We start from the raw sequence: 24,054 nt of genomic DNA, 5'->3' as shown, positions 1-24,054 counted from the left end.
GTGTGAGCCACTACTCCTGGCTTCCATTTATTTATTTATTTATTTAGTTAGTTTTATTTATTTTTTTTTTTTTGAGACGGAGTCTCGCTCTGTCGCCCGGGCTGGAGTGCAGTGGCTGGATCTCAGCTCACTGCAAGCTCCGCCTCCCGGGTTCACGCCATTCTCCTGCCTCAGCCTCCCGGGTAGCTGGGACTACAGGTGCCGCCACCTTGCCCGGCTAGTTTTTTTGTGGTTTTTAGTAGAGACGGTGTTTCACTGTGTTAGCCAGGATGGTCTCGATCTCCTGACCTCGTGATCCGCCCGTCTCGGCCTCCCAAAGTGCTGGGATTACAGGCTTGAGCCACCGCGCCCGGCCCCATTTATTTATTAATACCTGTTTAGATTCATGGTTTCCTGTTATTCAATCGGTTATGATCCATTATATCTCTATGTATTTTGATGCTCAAATTATCTAATATTTGGTCAGTGGGAGCTTCTTCAAGATGGCTCTGATGTCCTCTCCACTAATCTCCATTCTTCTTTGAGCGCTTCCTTGCTTTTTGGTACACAAAATATTCCATGCTCACCTTATACTCTTTCCGTCCCAGGCCTGGAATCAGCCATTTCTCTATGGACTTCTGGTTCCTTTAGTGAAGAGTATTTAGAAAACAAGCTCTAGGCACTAGTTGTGCTCATTGGTACTGGGTTTTGTTGCCTCTAAGCCCTGGCAGTGGAGTTCACCAAAACTTAAAACTTCTACTCTTCAAAAGACATTGTTAAGCAAATATAAAGACAAGCCGCAGATGGAGAGAAAACATTTGCAAAACACAACCCAATAAAGAACGTGTATCTAGAATATATTAAGAACTCTCACAATGCAATAATATGTAGACACAAAAACAAAATGAAAAACGACCAAAAGATTTGAACAGACATTTTACCAAAGAAGAGAGACAGATGGTTAGTAAGCACAGGAAAACCATACTCAGCATTATCAGTCATCAGGAGAACATCAACTGAAACCACACTGAGATACACTCCACGTGCCACCTGGGCACCCAAGCCCTCCATCCCAGTGGTTCCCTAGTTGGCAAGTAGATTAATGTTTAATATTAAAAAGACAAACAAAACAAAAACCCCTAGATGCTGAGAAGTATGTGGAATAACCAGAAACCTCGTAAGTTGCTGGTGGGAATGTAAAATAGTACTCATTTTGGAAAATGGTCTGAGAATTTCTTTTTTCGAGACGGAGTTTCACTGTTGTTGCCCAGGCTGGAGCACAATGGCGCAATCTCAGCTCACTGCAACCTCCACCTCCCGGGTTCAAGCTATTCTCCTGCCTCAGCCTCCTGAGTAGCTGGGATTATAGGCATGTGCCACCATGCTCAGCTAATTTTGTATTTATAGTAGAGACGGGTTTTCTCCACGTTGATCAGGCTGGTCTCCAACTCCAGACCTAAGGTGATACAACCCACCTCGGCCTCCCAAAGTGCTGGGATTACAGGTGTGAGCCACCGTACCCAGCCTGAGAATTTCTTAAAAAGTTAAACATACACTTAACATACTAGCAATTCCACTCTTAGGTGTTTACCCATTATAAATGAAAACATATGCCCTGGCCTCTTCACAAATGTTCAAAGCAACTGTACTCAAAATACTCCCAAACTGGAATAACCCAGTGTCCAAATGGATAAAGCAGCTATGATATAATCCCAATCTATTGATACACATAACAACATGGACAAGGCTCCAAAGCATATGCTAAGTGAAAGAAACTTAGAGAGACTGGGCGCAGTGACTCACACCTGTAATCTCAGCACTTTGGGAGGCCAAGGCAGGACGACCACTTGAGCCCAGGAGTTCGAGACCAGCTTGGGTAACATAGTGAGACTTTGTCTCTACAAAAAGATCAAAAAATTAGTCAAGTGTAGCGTGGACGCCTATAGTCCTAGCTACTCAGGAGGCTGAGGTGGGAGGCTACAATGAGCCAAGACTGCACCACTGCACTCCAGCCTGGTGACAGAGTGAGACCCTGTCTCAAATAATAATAATAGATAAAAATAGGGCCGGGCGTGGTGGCTCACGCCTGTAATCCCAGCACTTTGGGAGGCCAAGGTGGGCGGACCACGAGGTCAGGAGATTGAGAGCATCCTGCCTAACTAACATGGTGAAACCCCGTCTCTTACTAAAAATACAAAAAATGAGCCAGGCATGGTGATGGGCACCTGTAGTCCCAGCTACTCAGGAGGCTGAGGCAGGAGAATTGCTTAAACCCAGGAGGCAGAGGTTGCAGTGAGCCGAGATTGTGCCATTGCACTCCAGCCTGGGAGACAGAGCGAGACTCCATCTAAAAAAATTAATTAATTAATTAAAAATAAACAAACATTAAAATTAAAATTAAAAATAGAAAAAAATTTTCTTTGGGAGGCTGAGATGGGCGGCAGATCATTTGAGGTTAGGAGTACGAGACCAGCCAGCCAACACGATAAAACCCCATCTCTACTAAAAATACAAAAAATGAGCCAGGTGTGGTGGTGCGTGCTTGTGGTCCCAGCTACTCAGGAGGCTGAGGCAGGAGAATCGCTTGAACCCAGGAGGCAGAGGTTGCACTAAGCCAAGATAGCACCACTGCACTCCAACCTGGGCAACAGAGTGAGCCTCCATTTCAAAAAAAAAAAAAAAAAATTAAAAAGAAACTAGGGCCGGGCGCGGTGGCTCAAGCCTGTAATCCCAGCACTTTGGGAGGCCGAGACGGGTGGATCACAAGGTCAGGAGATCGAGACCATCCTGGCTAACACAGTGAAACCCCGTCTCTACTAAAAAATACAAAAAAAGCTAGCCGGTCGAGGTGGCTGGTGCCTGTAGTCCCAGCTACTTGGGAGGCTGAGGCAGGAGAATGGCGTAAACCCAGGAGGCGGAGCTTGCAGTGAGCTGAGATCCGGCCACTGCACTCCAGCCTGGGGGACAGACCGAGACTCCGTCTCAAAAAAAAAAAAAAACAAACAAACAAACAAAAAAGAAACTAGATATATAAGGCTATATAATGTTTTGAATTTCCCAAATTTCCTTATGTATAATGTCTAACCTTTTCTACTGTGGTAAGGGAAGATAGTTTGAAATATTTCACCCTTTTAAATTTACTGAAAATCATTTTATGGTCTAACACATAAACTGTCCTGGAGAATGCTCCCTGTGCACTTGAGAAGTGTGTGTATTCTGCTGTTGTCGGATGGAACAATCTGCAGATGACTGTTAGGTCTAATTGATTTATAGTGTTATTCAAGTCTTCTGTTTCCATCTTCATCTCTGCATAGTTGTTCTATCCATCACTGAAATGGGGTACTGAAGTCTTCAGCTATAATTGTTGAATTCTATTCCTGTTTTTAATTCTGTCAGTTTTTGCTTCATGTATTTCGGGACTCTGTTATTAGGTACATCTATGTTTAAAATTGTTATGTCTTCCTGATGGATTGATATTTTTTTGTTGTTCTCTGTCTCTAGTAACAATTTCTGCCTTAAAATCTATTTTGTCTGATACTAGTATAGTTTCTCCAGCTTGCTTTTGGTTACTGTTTGCATGGCGTATCTTGTTCCATCCTTTTACTTTCAACGTATTTGTGGTTTTGAATCTAAATTGCATCTCTTATAGACAGCGCATAGTTAGATCATGTTTTTTAAAAAGTCCATTCTGCTAGTCTCTGCCATTTATTCAGAGTGTTCAATCCATTTGTGTTTACTGTGTTTTTGAATAAGGTTACATACTGTTTTGACTCCATTTATGTGACCTACTAAAAAAGGCAAAACTATTGGACCAGAAAAGAGATAAGCGTTTTCAGGGAGTGAGAATGAACTGACTATAAAGGAGGATAAGAGAACCTTTTGGTGCGAAGGAAATCTTGACTGTGGGATCAGTTTTATGACTGTATATATTTGTCAAAACTCACCAAACTATACACTTATAAAGGGTAAATTTTATTTGATGTAAATTAGACCTCAATAAAGATGACTCTGAGAAAAAGAAAGCAAGTTGGAGTAATTTGTGCAATATGGCTTTTGTAGAAAACAAAAACAATGTATGCATATGTGCATTTGCATATGCTGGTATACACATGAGGAACACCAAGGAAAAATATACCATATATAATGTAGCTTCAATGAAATGGCAATGAAGAGTAATAACTTCTAAATTACACATATTTGTTTCATGTTACAAATGTATTATATTTCTAATTTAAAAATAACATTAAAATTTAAAATAAATAATTCTTATTTCTTTGGAAATAAAAAAATTATAGATGAAATGACAGGATATCTAGGATTTAGGATTTGCTTCACAATGCTCAGGGTAGAGCTGGGTGTGGTGGCTCATGCCTGTAGTCCCAGCTACTCAGGAAGCTGAGGCAGGATTGCTTTAGCCTTATAGCTGGAGGCTTCAGTAAGCTGTGATCATGCCACTGCACACTAGCCTGGGTGAGAAAGCAAGACTAACTCAAAAAAAAAAAAAAAAAAAAAGGCAGGGCATACAAGGTAGAGAGGATGAATGGGAGTATAGCAGAGATGAGTGGCCAAGAGTTAACTGCTAATGGAATTTTATACACAGAGATTCACTGTACTGCTCACTTGGCTTCTGTATATGCTTGAAATTTTTCATAATAAAAGGTTAAAAAGGAACATGGATATGTAAAGGGGAAAAAAGGGAGAGTTGAAGAAGAGTATTTCAGAGAACGATGTTACAGTGAAGGTGATGACCAAATAATCATAGTTTGGGGAACACTGGACCGGAAAATCTCCAAGAGCTCATCTATGCATAACCCTATTTTGTAAATAAACATGGTGGGTATTTTGTTTTATGTCTGTCAGCTACGCTAAGAAAAACAGTAGCTTGGGTGAAATGAAGGACATGTAGAAAGAAGTCCATAGTCATAACATATACAACTTCTGCTTTGTAGGCTCAGTAAAACCACTTGAATAAAAATCTCCAGAGACGAGAAGCGCCTTTCTGTTTTGTTTATTGTGATCTCCTCTATATTTGGAACACTGACGGGCACACAGTAGGCCTCAATAACTATGTACTGCATGAACAAATGTGTCATAGTCAGTAAGCTGGTGCTCTCAATGGGTATAGTTAGTAGTGGCACTCGGAAGCCAGGATTCTCACCAAATGAAGAACTTTCTGCTCAAGTGAGGTGTTCACATTTGGGCTATTTTAGTCTCTTCTCGAACCAAGCAAGTGTTCTGAGGCCCAAAATAGCAGCTCTACCTTGAGAGCACAAAACCCATTCCCTGTGTCTGAGAAATTCTAGTCTCGCCTCCCACACACAGACTTCTGCTCCTGGAAGTGGAGAAGGTAACGGGAAAAACGGAAGAGGAAGACTCAGTCATTTTTGCATGGCAAAGCCCTTTCAGAGAAGAAAGGAGTGGGGAGGACACAGCGATCGGCTGCGTAGATTCACCTTTTGCTCAGCTTCTGGGACAGCTTAGCTGGTGGCCCCATCAGGGATCACCACAACTATGGAGCCACTTCCAGCAGGGTCATGTCGCCTTCCCAGAAAGGACCACAACCAGTGACTGATCCATGTGGGATTACAGAAAGACTGGCCATCTCAGTCCAGTTTGGGACAAATCTGCATGGCCACTCCAGCTCCAGAGCTCCCCATGGCATTGGTCAAGGCTGTTGCTGGGCCTGCATCATGGCTCAGTTTCTCCCACTGCCGAATCCTGTCTCTTTCTCCTCCTCTCCATAGGAGCTGCTCCGAGAGCATACTTCAGTATCATCACACTAAACTCTCCCTCGGCCTGTTTCCCAGGGAACTCAACCCACAGCAGTGCGCGTTATGCTACCAACTAAAGTGCTATATTATGCAGCAAAGACCACATGCCTTAGGACTGGTTTGAGTTTACATGAATATGTACACGAATTATGTAAGAATATTTACATCTTCAGGCTGGGCATGGTGGCTCACGCCTGTAATCGCAGCATTTTGGGAGGCCCAGGCAGGTGGATCACCTGAGGTCGAGTTCAAAACCAGCCTGGCCAACGTGGCCAAACTCCATCTCCACTAAAAATAAAAAAAAATTAGCTAGGCATGGTGACAGGTGCCTGTAGCACCAGCTAGTAGGGAGCCTGAGGCAGAAGAATTGCTTGAACCCAGGAGGCAGAGGTTGCAGTAAGCTGAGATTACGCTATTGCACTCCAGCCTGGGTGACAGAGCAAGCCTCTGGCTCAAAAAAAAAAAAAAAAAAAAAAATTTATATCTTCAAATACATTCACACAGGTATCACTGTCCTTATCAAAGAATGACATTGGGGCTGAGCGGTGGTGCACGCCTGTAATCCCAGCACTTTGGATGAGCCAGGTGGATCACTTGAAGTCAGGAGTTCAAGACCAGTCTGGTCAACATGGCAAAACCCTGTCTCTACTTTTTGTACTAAATACAAAATTAGCTGTGTGGTGGCGCATGCCAGTAGTCCCAGCTACTAGGGAGGCTGAGGCAGGAGAATCGCTTGAACCCGGGAGGCGGAAGTTGCAATGAGCCGTGATTGCGTCACTGCACTCCAGCCTGGCAACAGGGTGGGAGTCCATCTCAAAAAAAAAAAAAAAAAAGAAGAAGAATGATATCGATGGTGTGGCTACAGGGCAGGCGTGTCCTGACTGCCTGAAGCCAATACACAAGTAGTTCTTCACAGAGAGTGCACATATCACCTTAATCTTTACTTTTTACTCCTGGGTGCTGAAAAGACAACAGCTACTCTTCCCTCAATACTGCTAGTATCTTTAGTGCAGCTGAAGTGCATCTTCTGTTCAGATGCAAACACTCTTAACTATGCAGAGGCAGAGTGGAAAAGATCTACACCCTTTGGCCTAGACTCTGGCAGTCATTTCCAGAATGGATAACTTCTTAGTGCCAGGCAATGGCTTTCTACAAAACCCCTCAAAAGTCAGAGAGGTTAAGAGGACTCCCAAGTCTAGAGGGACGTCTCAAGCAGGAAACTTAAAAGATACGAAAAAGAATACACAGGCTATAAAAAGACTTTCAGGAACTGAACATAACGCTTGGACCATTTCCTAAACGTAATAATGCTTGAATGCATGTGATTGGGTGAAAGGATGATTCCCACAGAACTGAAACAAATCAGACGTTCGGCTTTAGTGACTCCCTAAGTTGCGGGACTTGCGGGAGTCAACCTAAGTTGCGGGAGTCATTTAAAAATAATTATTATTTTTTAAAAATAATAATTATTGTTGTTAAAATGATACATGCTGTTTTTTTAAAAGAATAAATTCAGCAATATTAAAAAAAAAGACAGCTGGGTATGGTGGCTCATGCCTGTAATCCCAGCACTTTGGGAGGCTGAGGTGGGCGGATCACGAGGTCAGGAGTTCGAGACTAGTCTGGCCAACACAGTGAAACTCCGTCTCTACTAAAAATACAAAAAATTAGCTAGGCGTGGTGGTGGGTGCCTGTAATCCCAGCTACTCAGGAGGCTGAGGCAGGAGACTCGCTTGAACCCGGGAGGTGGAGGTTGCAGTGAGTTGAGATCGCACCATTGTACTCCAGCCCAGGAGACAGTGCAAAACTCAGTCTCAAAAAAAAAAAAAAAAAAAGAAAGAAAGAAAGAAAGAAGAAGGAAACATATTTCCCCAATTCTTCCACTTAGAAATAACTACAACTAGGCTGGGTGTGATAGCTCATGCCTATAATCCCAGCACTTTGGGAGTCCAAGGCCAGAGGATCGTTTGACTCCAAGAGTTTGAGATCAGCCTGGGCATCATAGCAAGACCCTGTCTCTACCCAAATCAAACAACCAAACCTTAAAAATTAGCCAGGCATGGTGGTATGTGCCTGTGGTCCCAACTACCCAGGAGGCTGAGGCAGAAGAATGGCTTGAGCCAGGGCAGTCGAGACTGCAGTGAGCTGTGATTATGTCACTGTACTCCAGCCTGGACAGCAGAGCAAGACACCGTAGAAAATGAAAGAAAGTAAAAGAAAAAACGTAACACTAGCTGAATGACATGCCAGACATCTCCATGTATATACACAATGAGAAGGACAGAGAGGGGGAAAAAGCAAATTCAGTTTTACTTTAACAGGAGAGAGAATAAATGGAAGTAAAATAAATTGGTTGAGAGCAAAAAAATGTTATGTTATTTATCACAAGATATATATGTTTCTAAGACATCCCAATAGGTTCATACTATACATTCATTTTGTAAAATTTAAGTAAAATATGTTCTTAAAGTGTAAGAGGTTGATGTAATTTTCTTAGGTATAAATTAATTCTCGTTTTGAGTCAGGGTCTCACTCTGTCACTCAGGCTGGAGCGCAGTGGCGCAATCTCAGTTCACTGCAACCTCCGCCTCCCAGGTTCAAGTCATTTTTCTGTGTCAGCCTCCCAAGTAGCTGCCCGACCTTAATTTTAATTTTAAGCCATATCGAACATTTCTGTGATATAAAAGAGGAGGAAATTTGTACACTTCTTTCAGTCCTACCCCCCGAATTTTGTTAGTCACATTCTCTCTATATTTTTTTCTCCTGTTTTTCCTTTTTCTTTTTACCTTGCAAATGTTTTAAACTTGCATTCACCAAGTGATCAAAATTAACATCACCAATAATGGGACGAAGAAACATCACCTGCCTCCTGGTAGGATAGAGTATCACTTACATAGTCTTTCCACTAAAAATGCATAACCTGTGTATCACCAGGAAGAAGCATCAGACAAAAAATGAGAGACTTTATGCAGCTTAACTGGCCTGTTCTCATAAAAAAAAAGTCAATGTCATGCAAGACAAAAACAGAGGAATCGTTCCAGATTAAAGATGACTAAAGAGACACAACAACTCAGGGAAAAGAATGCATGATCTTGGACTGGATCCTGAATGTAAAAAATAATGCTGTAAAGGACATTACTGGGACAACTGCCTGAACAGGAACAGGGTCTGTACATTAGGTAATAGTGTTGTATCAAGGTTAAACTCCCTGAATTTGATGACTGCACTATGTTTATGTAAAAATAATAGAATATATGAGCATGATTTGTTCTATTCTTATAACTTTTCACAAAGTTTGAAATAATCTCCAAATAAAATATTTAAAAAATTAGTCTGGGTCGGGCGCGGTGGCTCATGCCTATAATCCCAGTGCTTTGGGAGGCCGAGGTGAGTGGATCACTTCAAGTCAGGAGTTTGGGACAAGTCTGGCCAATACAGCGAAACCCCATCTCTACTAAAAATACAAAAATTAGCTGGGTGTGGTGGTGCGCACCTGTATTTCCAGGTACTCTGGAGGCTGAGGCAGGAGAATCGCTTGAACCCAGGAGGTGGAGGTTGCAGTGAGCCAAGATTGCAGCACTGCACTCCAGCCTGGGTGGCAGAATGAAACTCTGTCTCAAAATAACAAAGAACCCCACAACATTAGTGTGTGCCCATAAACCCCACAGCTGTGTGCTGAGCTCTGTTTACTTGGATTTAATGCTCACGAGCAGTTCTCGTGTCCGCTTTTCTCTTGCTAAGGCCTTTACTTTGATTCATGTCTTGCTTGGCTCAAATTTATCATCAAGTGGCTCCTTTTCAGAAGGACTCCCAAACACCACAGCTTTTAAGTCCTTTCATGTCTGAAAACATGTGCCTGCCATCTCACCTGAATACTCACTGTCTGGAGATGATGCTCTTGGCCATACTTCCTGTCCCTCAGAACTCTGGATGCAGTGGAGCAGAGTTTTCTTGCACTGAATGTATCTGCAGTTGGGTTGGTTTTTCAAGTTTTTATATGAAATTTGATTTTTCTGCCTGGGCACTTAGAAGTTTTTTTTTTTTTTTTTTTTTTTTTAAGACAGTTTTGCTTTTGTTGCCCAGGCTGAAGTGTAATAACGCAATCTCAGCTCACCACAACCTCTACCTCCTGGGTTCAGGCAATTCTCCCGCCTCAGCCTCCCAAGTAGCTGGGATTACAGGCATGCGCCACCACGCTTGGCTATTTTTTTTTTTTTTTGTATTTTTAGTAGATATGGGGTTTCTTCATGTTGGTGAGGCTGGTCTTGAACCCCTGATCTCAGGTGATCTGCCTGCCTCGGTCTCCCAAAGTGCTGGGATTACAGGCGTGAGCCACCCACCCAGCCTAGAATTATTTTTATATTGTTGAATTTCAATAATCACCAGGGTATCTTTTGGGAGGTATCTATTATTGTGGATCAATTTTTCCCAGTGGGTCCCCTTACTGGGTTTCCATACAATCCACTCGCTTTTCTGTTTGTGGATTCAGTTCTTCTTTTACTTGGGGAAATTTCCTTATCATATCTCCTAATACTTTAAACGCACACATCACACACACACATATTTTTTGAGACGGAGTCTTGCTCTGTCCCCTAGGCTGGAGCACACTGGTGTGGTCTCGGCTCACTGCAACCTCCGCCTCCCAGGTTCAAGCTATTCTCCTGTGTCAGTATCCAAGCAGCTGGGATTAGAGGCGCCCGCCACCACACCTGGCTAACTTTTTTATTTTTTAGAGACAGGGTTTCACCATGTTAGCCAGGCTGGTTTCAAACTCCTGACCTCAAGTGATCCGCCCATCTCGGCCTCACAAAGTGCTTGAATTACAGGCTTGAGCCACCATGCCCGGCCTAAATATAGATACATTTTTGAGACAGAGTCTTGCTATGTTGCCCAGGCTTGTCTTGAACTCCTGGGCTCAAACAGTCTCCTGCCTTGGCCTCCCAAATTGCTGGGATTACAGGTGTGAGCCACTGCACCCGGCCCTTTCCTTTATATTTTAAGAAACGTTGATAAGGCTGCTGTTTATGATTTCTTTAGTGGTCTTGATCTGGTGTGGTTTGGTCTTCCATTTGTTTCCTTAATTCTTCAATATCCCTGTTACACTTGTGTCATTTTACCATCTTCTCTTTGAACAGTTGTTTTATTCAAGTAACTTGAGTTTTACATAACACAAAGCACTATTTTCCCTGGGTAACAGCTTCTCTTGGCCTGAATTCCTGTGTCTCTCTGGCTCTCGATGTTCCGTTCTTTCCCTTTCCCTCTTAGGGTGCAGAATGTATACACCTCTTCATCTCATTCTGGATGGCTTTACCTAGACCTTGCCTTTGCTCACATAAACTGAGAGTTTCCCCCAACACCCTTCCTACCTTATCTGAGGCCTTTATCTTTAACCCCTCTACAGCTAAAAGGTAAGCACTACAACTGACACATTTCTGTAGCCAGAGGCTTCTGGACAGAGTTAAGGTTGGGATAGTTGAGGCCACAACAGACTGTTGGCGATCTCTTTCCTGAGATTTTTTCTTCAGTGTTCTGTGCACATCACTCACTCTACCTGAACGTAGGTAATCCCATTCCCACAGGAGAACATCCTCAGCCTTGGGGCACATATCCCCAGTGGGCTGTTTCCACAGTGCTCCTACTGCTTCTGCTACCTTCCCTTCCTAGAGACTGGAACCCAGCCTCTCCTGTGATTGGAGGGGTTATGTGATACAATCACAGAAATGTGAGCTTTCTTCCCCAAATTAGAAGATAGAGCCATGTGAGAAGCCCCTTGCGTTTCCCTGCCTTGTCCTCCCCCTGCTTCCTTCCAGAAAGCTCTGCGATGCTTCAGGTACAATAGCCAACCGGGGATCAGACGGACAAGAACTACACACCTAGTAGAGCAGCAAGCAGGAAGGAAGAGCCAGCTCCGTGCAGACGTTCCTGAGGGGGTACCCAGCCCAGACTACCTACTGTGGACTTATCATCACTTGGGAAAAATACCCACAGTGCCTTGTGCCTGTCAGCCGCAGTTTGTTGACTAGACTAGCTATAGAAAATGACCACTGGCAGTTTTTCCCACTGTTGGTAAAATCCTGCGGTGGTGCAAAGCGGCATCGAGCCTCAGAAACTTTTCCTTTACTTTTCCCAGGCTGTCTACTCACCTCTTCAGTCTAATTTTTTCCAAACTAGACTGGGCACAGGGATGGGGAGAATTCGAGTAAAAATTTTTAGGATTTTGCTGTTCACCATCCTTTCCACTTAACACTGGGGACAAAATGTCAGAGTCAAACCACAATTTTGTTTCCTTTCTTGGTTGTCAATTTACTTTTCATTTTTTGAGAGAGAGGCTTAATCTGTCACCCAGGCTGGAGTCCAGTGGTGCGATCTCAGCTCACTGCCTCACGGGTTCAAGTGATTTTCCTGCCTCAGTCTCCCGAGCAGCCAGAACTACAGGCGTGCACCACCATGCCCGGCTCATTTTTGTGTTGTTTTATTAGAGATGGGGCTTCACCATGTTTCTCAGCTGGTCTCAAACTCCTGACCTCAGGTGATCTGTCTGCCTCAGCCTCCGAAAGGGCTGGGATTACAGGCGTGAGCCTCCGCGTCCAGACTTGAGTGCCAATTTAAAAGTTTACAGCATGAAGTTGACTGGCTTTATTGGCTTCTGCTGGACACATATTTTAATACAGAAAAACTGTGTTCATAGCATTGGGTACTGAAGGGAGAGAGAGTCTGTGATCCAGCTTCAATCAGCCCTAGTTGCCCAGAAGTCCCTGAGCCCAGATTAAAATTATGATGGCTGATAACCACCATTTTTCCAAACTAATACATAATAAGCTAAAAATAGCTTTTCCTTTCTAAGCATTCATGTCTGGGAATTGAGGCTCATTTATTAAATGGCAGGTGACTTCATGATCAATTTAGATGCTAACCTCAATTTTTTTGTATAACACATCTGCTGTAACCTCTGTCAGGAAAAACTGTTCATGAAAAACAGGTATTGAGTCATTTAATCCCTGTCCGGTTTCCATAAGCAAACTGTAACCTCATTCTACAAATAGCCAGGGGGAGAATCAGCTCTGTTCCCATAGTGACAGCTCACTGTATTTGCTATCTTTACAAGGTGGAATACATGTGAGGTTTGGAAATGATAAATCAGACATATCAAAAGTGACTACCTAAAGTGACTATTTCTATAGAAGAACTAACATTATTTTTAGAATTCCCTATGAAAAGAAAATAGAGGCTAGACTATACCTGTGGTCCCAGCTACTGGGGAGTCTGAGGCTGAAGGATCCCTTGAGCCCAGGAGATTGAGGCTGCAGTGAGCTACGATAGCACCACTGTTCTCCAGCCCAGGTGACAAAGTAAGACTCTGTCTCTTAAAAAATGAAACGAATGCTCTGTATGGTTTCCATTAATCTTAAACCATATGACGTTGCCTAAATTTACACTGTATGCTTCTATCAGCCATGCAGAGAGCAAATGTCCCACTAAGTTGGTGATCAGGCTTTTGGCGACCACAACTCTGCAACAAAAGCTATTGCGATGGTTAATACTGAGTGTCAACTCGATTGGATTGAGGATGCAAAGTATTGATCCTGGGCATGCCTGTGAGGGTGTTGCCAAAGCAGATTTAACATTTGAGTCAGTGGGCTGAGAAAGGCAGGCCCACCCTTAATCTAGGTGGGTACAATCTAATCAGCTGCCAGCTTGACCAGAATAAAAAGCAGGCAGATGGCCGGAAGCAGTGGCTCATGCCTGTAATCCCAGCACTTTGGGAGGCTGAGGCAGGCGGATTGCCTGAGCCTAGGAGTTCGAGATCACCCTGGGCAACATGATGAAACCCAGTCTCTACTAAAATACAAAAAATTAACTAGGCCTGGTGGCATGCGCCTGTAGTCCCAGCTACTAGGGAGGCTAAGGCATGAGAATCGCTTGAGCCCCGGGGGCGGAGGTTGCAGTGAGCCAAGATTGAGCCACTGCTCCCCAGCTTGGACTACAGAGTGAGACTCCATCTTAAAAAAAAAAAAAAAAAAAGCTGGCAGAAGAACGTGAAAAGACTAGACTGACTTAGCCTCCCAGCCTACATTTTTCTCCCATGCTGGAGCTTCTTACCCTAGAACATTGGACTTCAAGTTCTTCAGCTTTGGGCTTCCTTGGTCCTCAGCTTGCAGACGGCCTCTTGTGGGACCCTGTGGTTGTGTGAGTTAATAGCCCTTAATCAGCTCCCCTTTATATATTATCTACCCTATTAGTTCTGTCCCTCTGGAGAACCCTGACTAACACAGCTATGAAACTGGAGGTAAAGGGAATCATCTAAAAAAGTGGAAAGAGCAGTCACAAAGTCTGTCTTCTTCTGTAAAACAGAAACTGGGCCCTAGCTAAAAACAAGTTACTCACCAAACACCCATGCATTCATTCAAACCTACAGGTCGTACTATACGATTCCTACTTTCTCACAGTCTGTGGGAGAAGCAGGAGAAGCAGAAGCACACGATGCTGACCACAATGCTGGGTTCTAAGGGTCGGGGCACTGCAGAGCCCACACCTAACCACAGAGGGGCAGCAGCTTGCTCTGCTTAAGATCAGAAGCGATGACCTTCAAGATGGGCCTTTAACAACGAGGACACGCTCATCAAGTGGGAAAGGAGACAAGAAAAGATGCAAAAGCGGCCAGGTGCGGTGACTCAAGCCTGTAATCCCAGTACTTTGGGAGGCCGAGACGGGCAGATCACGAGGTCAGGAGATCGAGACCATCCTGGCTAACACGGTGAAACCCCGTCTCTACTAAAAATACAACAAATTAGCCGGGTGTGGTGGCGGGCGCCTATAGTCCCAGCTACTCGGGAGGCTGAGGCAGGAGAATGGTGTAAACCCGGCAGGTGGAGCTTGCAGTGAGCCGAGATCCGGCCACTGCACTCCAGGCTGGGCGACAGAGCAAGACTCCGTCTCAAAAAAAAAAAAAAAAAAGAAAAGATGCAAAAGCAGACCTTGAATGGCAAGATTCTGGGATGCACGGGGTTTTCTAAGCAAAACAAACATTTGAGGCAGAAAAAAAAAAAGTACCAGTGGGGTTCAGAGTCCATTTTTAGAGCGCTGTTTGACCCCACCTACCCCTTTTCTAGCTCACAGCTTTTTAAAACCTTCAACAACAATAATCATGAAGTAAGCAGAAAAAAAGTTTTACTCTCACAATAGAACAGCAGCTGGACAAACAGGCTTTCAAGTTAGGCAGACATGACTTCGAATCTCGGCTCCTCCACTGCCTATCTGTGTGTCCTTGGTAAGTTAGTTCACTTTTCTTTTTTTTTTTTTGGAGATGGAGTCTCACTCTGTCGCCCAGGCTGGATTCAAGCAATTATCTGCCTCAAAATCCCGAGTAGCTGGGATTACAGGCGCCTGCCACCATGCCTGGTTAAATTTTTGTATTTTTAGTAGAGATAGGGTTTCACCATCTTGGCCAGGCTGGTCTCGACTCCTGACCTCATGATCCACCCGCCTCAGCCTCCCACAATGCTGAGATTACAGGCGTGAGCCACCATGCCCAGCCGTTAGTTCACTTTTGAGCCTGTTTCCTGTCTAAAAATAATCCTACTATCTCTGAGGTAGGTTGTGATGATTCCATGAAATAATGGTAAAGCAATCAGCTCAGTTCAACAAATTATGATGCTTCTAAATAAAGGAATCAGGAAAGAACCTAGGTGGTGGGTCAGTATTTACCTTTCCCACGTCAATCTAGTCTCCGCTGTCTCGATTTTAGAATGAAAAAGCAAATTTTCTGTAGTACTACAACTAAAATTATTTTTTTAAAATAGCATTTCTGCCAAATACTGTAGCTCTGTAATACATTTCTAACACAGCTGATCAATAGTTTGACTTAACTATAGAAAGCAACTAAGTGGAATTTTATAGAATTCTTGGAGATGATACAATAAGAGAGTAACAGAGCCCAATGAATTAATCGATCTTCATTAAACTAAGGTTGCTTCTAAGTTACTTTAAATGGGTGGCTCACTCCACTCTTTTGAAATATATATACCATGGAAAGAATGATGTGTAATCTTTCTTGGTAATCACTATTTTTCACAATCTCCATCATGAAAGCCTATCACATTTTAGTTCACACACACATTATTTCTCCTTCTGAGTTACATACAGGAAACTACCACTGGCATAAGAATCCATCCCATTCTTTAAAAGGAAGTCACCTGTTGGCCGTTCCTGTAGGCATTATTTTCTAACACTCTGCAAAGCACCTGATTTTTACATTTTTTAGTCACAAAACCTTTTCAGTAGGAAGCTAATTGAAATCTCTACTGCAAAAGAGAACAGAGCTGCTAGGATAGAGAGGAGCCCAAGACAGGCAAAGAAACTCTGGGAAATTCTAACCAAGGAAGCATGATGTCTCCTGAATTCCTTCTGGTTCTGAGTGACAGAGACAAGAACTGTAATCATCAGTCCAGTCAAGGGCCACAGCAGAAGATAAGAGGATGATCTCTGTGCGTTCCTCCTATTTATGGAACCCACTCTCTCTACCAGAGATGTTCAATGAAACGATACGAGATGGCAATAGACTCAGCACTTAGCCAACATCCTTCTCCTTCCAAGTCCCTGTGGACACACTGATGCTGGAGATGCCAAATGCTGTAGGTGTTTTAGCTTGTGCCAGGAAAAAAGAACCCCTGCTGGTTAATGGGCTTCCATTCTTCATGAACTCCAGTTTCTCACAAACTCACCAAAGGAGAGTGCAGTGACCCTAGTTAAGTCAACACACTGATTCTTTCCTTGGCCCCCATCAGAAGATGACATCTCTTGACACTAGTCGCCAAATGATGCTCAACGAATTACTATCATCTTTGTGCTTCCGTTTCCGCTTTTACAAATGGGGATGATAATAATAGTGCTATCGCTTAGAATTGTGGCAGGGACTGCGATGACAGCTAGCACTTATTTGTGCCTGCCACATAGCAAGAGCCCAAAACTGTTAGCTACTATCACCAACAGCATCATCATCATCTTGCAGTCTGGAGAGACGTGGCATTTCCTTCACAAAATAAGAAAATTGTGGAGAGCAAGAATGAAGATTTTAAAGTCTAAAATTAACTCTCCAAAAAGTGCTTTCACCACGAATTGCACCATGTCAATGGGTACTCAGTACAATTACCCCAAACTAATCCTAATCCCAAGTAAGAATTAATGTTTGGAACATATAATGGGGAAAAAAAAAATTTCCCCCTTGGAGTATAAAGCAACAATGAATGACTACACAGCAAAAGTCTCCTAAAAATGTAATTTTAAGCTGCTGCTCCGAAGTCAGATGTGACTTACAATTCAGCACTTTGATTCAACTGTTAGAGAAGAATAAAAGGCAGAATACAGCTTCCTTTAAAATCAGTTTTGTTGCCATGTTTAATCAACTTCTCTATAAGAAACCTCTGAAATTTAAATATAGAAGCAAATAGGTTGTGGTTTGCTTACAGTTCATGCCAGTTGTAACATATATTCTATATTTACCAATGCACACAAGTGCACATGTATGCACAGTTCCATTAGATAAGGCTTAAGCATGCTTTTTAATTTAAACAAAAGCAGAGTTCTATTTAAAATCAGCTGCCAACACTCACACCAAATCTATATTCTTGGAATCTGTTTCTTCAAAATCAATTTTGATGAAAGTGAAAAAAAATCTTAAGGGAAAAATAATTTCGTAATCCAAGTAGTAGTAGGGAGAAGATACTGTCCCCTTCCATTTAAATGCTGAGCTACAAGATTGTCTAATAAAGATTGTATTTTCTACTTGCTTGCAAGTTCCAGTGTTTTGTGTGTTTTTTAAAGGACCTCTCAAATCTCTCCTACCCTAAATCCTACAGCAGCACGTTTGAAAACAAGGAGACACATAGCACAGGGAACTTGGAATTCCGCTTGGAATGACCCCACCACACTGAGCAGACCTCCGAGTAGCCTCTGAGCATGCTGCCCACAGCAGCAGCACCCAGCATGGCAGAGCTGGAACCCCTCGCCAAAGGACACTGACCTTTTGATGACTTGTGACTTCGTCCCTGCTTCTCCCCAGCTCCTCAGCAAGTTTAACGTTCTCTTCTTGCAATGCTGAAAGCTGCTGGGACTTCTGAGCTGCTGCCTGCTTTAGGGTTTCTCTGCAAGGACAGTGAGTGCAGGGTTACCATAGAAACAAGACAGGCAAGGAAACTGTGGGAGACAACCAGCTTCACAGCACTGAAGAAAATATATCTGGGTCACGTGCCTGATAGGATCTATAATAACAGCAGACAGTATTATCTACATGCAGAAGGGGCTAAATGGCCACAACCTCCCAAAAGGAGGACAGCCACCCACAAGTATTACATTTTTCAGAACCTAATAAACCCTATGGTCACCCTCCCACCACCCACTTACCCCATAAAAAAGGAGTTTTGCTATAAAATAAATGACAAATGAGACAGTCAGTACAGCCCTCCTATCTTTAGGAATATTTCCGTTAGATGATTTTACTAAAACCCACTTCGTTGATAAAGTGATTTAATTTGCTGCCAAGGCACTCTGTTCTACCTGCACAGATCTTTATTTTTTTCTGGAAGAAATATAAATCCAATGGTCCCATTTACCAGTGTATCTGTCAGAGTCAAGTGCTGATGTAAATCTGAGTATATTTTTAGGACAACTAGAGGCGGAATGCCCAAAGGAAATACAGTTTCCTAATTACATAACAGGTGTTTTATTTTGATAGTAGTCTTTCCGTAACGCTTTTATAATTGAAAGAAGCAAATAAAAATATAATACAGACTACTAACTTATACCATGAATATCAGCATAAAAAAATGAACAGGATAGGTATATTTATTAAACATCTTCTTGTTCTTAAAATAATCTAAAACATAGATCCTAAACATTATCCTTTATACATGAATATGCACAATATTTGATCACTAAATCTTAGTTTTATGTTATAGAGGGTTTTGATGGAATTGTGAATTTTAAGTACATCTGTGTTGGTTAAACTCCGTTTAGCAAGCTGTCATACATGGCTGAATTCTCAATCAAGTCATCTGGGTATGAATCCATCTGCTGATGCATGAACGCATCTATTTTTAACTTCAATTGTCTAATGGGTGGCAGTTCTCGGCACATTCGATTTTCTCAATTTTTAATTCTCCATCCACCTATAATATGCACACTGGGATGACCTCAGGAAGTCTTAGGGAAATAAATCCACACAAAAATTCTCTTAGCACACTAACTTAGGCTTTTTACAGAGATGTTTATCTAGCAATTGAAGATAAACTGAGAAGGAATTTTAGCCTCAGCTAGTCACTCATGAAAGAGACTCATATATATGAACCTCTATATATGTGTGTATATATATGTACATACACATACACACATATCACAGCGAAAGTTCATCTGTCCAAAGTCCATCAATCTTTGACAAATCAGATTTCCTTATGGTAAAATTACCATAAGCCAAACATATTTCCCAGGTGATCACTGCCTTCATGAGTGGCTACATGGTGTCTGCATGTGTGTGGCCTGTCCAAGTGCTACGCTTATACTCCTGTTCCTTCTCTCTCAAGCCTACAGGAAGGAAAATTAAAACAATGCATCAAGGAAGTAATCTAAAAGTGGCCAAAGTGTCCTAAAGAATTGACCTATAAAAACAAAATTATTGGGGTTTTTTTTGTTATTGTTGTTTTGAGATAGAGTCTTGCTCTGTCACCAGGCTGGAGTGCAGTAGTGCGATCTCAGCTCACTGCAAGCTCCGCCTCCCGGGTTCACGCCATTCTCCTGCCTCAGCCTTCTGAGTAACTGGGACTACAGGCGTGTGCCACCGCGCCCAGTCAATTTTTGTATTTTTAGTAGAGACAGGGTTTCATCATGTTGGCCAGGATGGTCTGGATCTCTTGACCTCATGATCCACCCACCTCGGCCTCCCAAAGTGCTGGGATTACAAGTGTGAGCCACCACGCCCAGCCAAAATTATTGTTTTAAAATTTACAAAATGCTTCCATTTTCTCATTTAATCCTCAAAGCCCAAGGAGGCTAATGTTATTTATGTTTTATTGAGAAGACTGAAGCTCCAGGAAGTAAACAGATTTGCCCCAAATCATAAAGCCAGTACGCAGTAAAACCACAAGAACAGGAGCTGCAGTTGGCAGATGACTTCAGTCGTGATTCAGACCTAGAGCACTTCATTTTTTCTTTAGTGGGTAGCGGGTGAATCCATTTCATAGAGGAAAGAGGCTCTGATAACCCAAATTCTGGAAATACTCAAGGAATGATTCTCAAAATAGCTACAAAAATATTTCTACTGGTTTTTAAAGAAGCTACTTTTCTTTCTACATGACAAGATATCTTGAAGCAGAAAAGACTAGGTTTAAAACTAAAGACAAACATTGTTAATATTGACATGCAAACATTTTACTTATGAATCCATCATAAATCTATTATCATGCTAAAGGTATTGTACATTTACTACTGTGCCAGGTGAGTAAAGACAAAAATTAGATTGCTTATACCCTTTTTTCCCTAAGATCCAAAATTATACACAAGAAACTGTTTCACTGTTGATTTACAACTGAAAATAGGAGCTGGCTAACCGAAATCAAGCAAGAGCTTTCCTAAAAGCAGTCTTGTAAGTAGCACACAGGAAAAGAACATTGTTACAAGTGCTGGTTTCCAGGGGCAAGGGCGATATTCTAGAGGGAGTGGTTCCTATTAGAACCCCTGTGGTGGTTGAGCATAGTGGCTCAAGCCTGTAATCCCAGCATTTTGGGAGGCTGAGGCAGGCGGATCACTTGAGGTCAGGAGTTCAAGACCAGCCTGGCCAACATGGCAAAACCCCATCTCTACTAAAAATACAAAAATTAGCTGGGCGTGGTGCATGGCTGTGATCCCAGCTACTTGGGAGGCTGAAGTGGCATGATGAATTGAACCCGGGAGGTGGAGGATGCAGTGAGCTGAGACTGCTGCCACTGTACTCTAGCTTGGGCAACAGAGTGAGACCCTGTCTCAAAAAAAGAAAAAAAAAAGAAACCCTGTGTCTATATTGGTCCCCTTTTTCTCCAGGAACCACAGTCCTATTAGGTGAAGAGAAACACCAAAGAAGCTCCAGAGGACATGCAAAACCCCACACACATGAAACCACGGAAGAAGTAAGTGGCTGCTCATTCTCCAGCTTTGAGCTCTGAGGAATAAGACTAAGGAGGAGCAAAGTGACTGCTTTGTTTTGAGAAGCACTGTGCTCATTACACAGTCCTCTTACAGCAGAAGGCCCTGGAAATCTGACCAGGGGGCCACTGGTCATCAGGGGCAGGAGTTTTTTCAACCTACTCCCCATACCTCCTGCGCTGGCTTCCATGGAATGCTACCAGCGTTCCTCCCTTCCGTGAACAGTCCCAGGCATATTGTGCCAAGTCACTAACAGGAAGATGTGATTCCCTCAGGTCTGCTGGGGCAGAAAAAAGGTACAAAATCCAAAGCAGCTCAGGCTCTTTCTGCCCTGGGATTCGGTTCCTCCCCACCCGAATATGTTCAGGGATCAGAGGTCTGGGGAGTGCAGCACCAGGAACAGCTCAGCACAGGCTAGGGTTAGCATGACAGCAGCTGGAGCCACTATCTCAGCTAAGCTTTTATTAGCCAATGGAATAATTCAAAGGAGGAGGTCACAAAAACAACTTATGTCGCCTGGCCAGGAGCGGTGGCTCATGCCTGTAATCCCAGCACTTTGGGAGGCTGAGGAGGGCGGATCACCTGAGGTTGGTAGTTCAAGACCAGCCTGATCAACATGGAGAAACCCCGTCTCTACTAAAAATACAAAATTAGCTGGGCGTGGTGGTGCGTGCCTGTAATTCCAGCTACGGAAGCAGGAGAATCACTTGAACCCAGGAGGCGGAGGTTACGGTGAGCCAAGATCATGCCCCTGCACTCCATTCAAAAAAACAAAAACACCACCACCAAAAAACTATTTGTCTTCATAAGGGTGAAATCAACGCCACACTGAGGGTAGGTGACATGACAGGATTCAGTGAGGACTCTGAACATTAAAGGGTGATCTCACTGGAATACTAGTAATGACCACAACAAAAGACTCCTAAGAGCCGGGCGCAGTGGCTCCCGCCTGTAATCCCAGCACTTTGGGAGGTCAAGGTGGGCAGATCATTTGAGGCCAGAAGTTCAAGACCAGCCTGGCCAACATGGTGAAACCCCATCTCTACTAAAAATACAAAAAAATGGCCAAGCGCAGTAGATCACGGCTGTAATTCCAGCACTTTGGGAGGCTGAGGCGGGCAGATTACAAGGTCAGGCGTTCAAGTACAGCCTGGCCAATATGATGAAACCGTTTCTACTAAAAATATGAAAAGTAGATGGGCGTAGTGGCAGGCACCTGTAATCCCAGCTACTCGGGAGGCTGAGGCAGGAGAATCGCTTGAACCCGGGAGGCAGAAGTTGCAGTGAGCCGAGATTGCACTACTGCACTCTAGACTGGGCTAAAGGGTGAGACTCCATCTCAAAAAAAAAAAAAGTACAAAAAAATTAGCTGGGCATGGTGGCGCACGCCTGTAATCCCAGCTACTTGGGAGGCTGAGGCACGAAAATTGCTTGAACCCAGGAGGCAGACATCATGGTGAGCAGAGATCACACCACTACACTGCAGTCTGGGGAGCAGAGTGAGACTGTCTGAGAAGCAAACAAACAAACAAATAAAAACAACAAAGGACTCGTAAGTAGTACTGCAGGAAAGTGGAATTTTATCTAAACCCCACAAACCCTCTTGGCCAGGTCCACTTGGCCCTGCCCCTCCATCACCTAGTAGGACCCAGGGAGCTCGACGGTGGGATTATGGCAGCAGAGGCTGGAGAGGGAGTCTCCCATGGCAGTTCACACACTCCCTCACCAGCTGCCCGTGGGACACATCGCAGGAATTCAACCTGATGCCCCAAAGCCCTCCAGGTTTGCAAAATGACTCATGCCACCAAGAAAAGAAATCCTAAGCTGTACCTGCACCCCACTTCCTGAATGAACAGAACTGTCACATTACAACAAATGACTTTGTTTTTCCTGTCATGGTGACCCATCTTCTGTCATTTGATGTTGGCAGGCCAAGGAAATTGAAGCCTCCCCTGATGACCATAATCATAATTGTAAATGTATAAATCTGCATAAGTGAAATAGTTGGAACTGTTTAAACATAATCCCATCATCTAGAGACCCGCCATTTAAACTGGGACCGAGGAAGAAAATCACTGACATCACAAGCTGTACATCTCCTCGCAGGAGCAGCTCAGATCAGATTCTTCCCAGGAAAATTTTTAAATTCTCAGAAGAACCACACATGTGCTAGCTTAATCCAAGCTCAATCAACAAATAGTATTGAGGACGGTGACTTAAAACAGCAGTTTGGAACTGATGCTTTTGTTTTTGTTTGAATCTCATCTATGTATTAGCATTGGAAATAAAAGACAAACCCTTAAAGGGCAGGGACCATATATACTCACCTTCTTATCCTTCCTACCTTAACTGTACCTCCCATGAAAGAAACAGACACACTCAAATGCTCACCAGGTGAATTAGCTTTAGGGTTTTAGGTTAATACAGTTGATATAGTGTAGTTAACAGAAGACCAAAGGAAATCTACACTGGAACCATCCTTTAAAATGTCAGAAAATGCCAATCTCTAATAACTACACTAGCCAGACTTGAAAGGCAAGAACTGAGTTAGCATCAACAAAGGAAGTATGAACAGTCTGTCTGCCTGAAACCATGTAACAAACTGATGTGTAAATCTTAATTTTAAAGTCTTCCAAAATGCTGGTCATTTCATTTGCATGCCAGATGGTTTGATTACTCTTTTTTTTTTTTTTTTTTTTTTTACTATAAAAAGAGTTTTGAGGGACTTGCTAATAAAGGGTCTGACATTTCCAAATGTTAAGATTGGCTGGCCAGGTGCAGTTGTTCATGCCTGTAATCCCAGCACTTTGGGAGGCTGAGGCGGGAGGATCACTTGAGGTCAGAAGTTCAAGACCAAATGTTAACATTCTGCTTGTACTTTCAAGGCTTTCAAGTCACTTCTTTTCTTTTTTTTTTGAGACAGGATCTCACTCTGTCACCCAGGCTGGAGTGCAGTGGCACGATTACAGCTCACTGAAGCCTGAACCTGCCGGGCTCAAGTGATCCTCCCACCTCAGCCTCCCGAGTAATTGGCAAACAGGCATGCACCACCATAGCCAACTAATTTTTATATTTTTTGTAGAAACAGGGTTTCGCTGTGTTGTCCAGGCTGGTCTCAAACTCCTGGGCTCAAGTG

The 24,054-nt window shown here is 43.2% G+C and overlaps 1 protein-coding gene across 7 annotated transcripts in view; it reads right to left on the bottom strand.

Moving 5' to 3' along the window:
• CLIP1 (CAP-Gly domain containing linker protein 1) overlaps positions 1 to 24,054 on the bottom strand; it is a 158,378-nt gene that overhangs the window by 24,396 nt on the left and 109,928 nt on the right. For all 7 annotated transcript variants that reach the window (XM_033220292.1, XM_033220293.1, XM_033220295.1 and 4 more), the window contains one exon: positions 17,770 to 17,890. In XM_033220292.1, coding sequence (XP_033076183.1) covers positions 17,770 to 17,890 — 121 coding nt within the window. The remainder of the gene's footprint in view (positions 1 to 17,769; positions 17,891 to 24,054) is intronic.

This window comes from Trachypithecus francoisi, unplaced genomic scaffold (assembly GCF_009764315.1).
Source record: "Trachypithecus francoisi isolate TF-2019V2 unplaced genomic scaffold, Tfra_2.0 Lachesis_group11, whole genome shotgun sequence".
Lineage (NCBI taxonomy): Eukaryota > Metazoa > Chordata > Mammalia > Primates > Cercopithecidae > Trachypithecus > Trachypithecus francoisi.
Note: the sequence above shows the minus strand (reverse complement) of the source record. Positions and strands in the feature narration are given on the sequence as shown.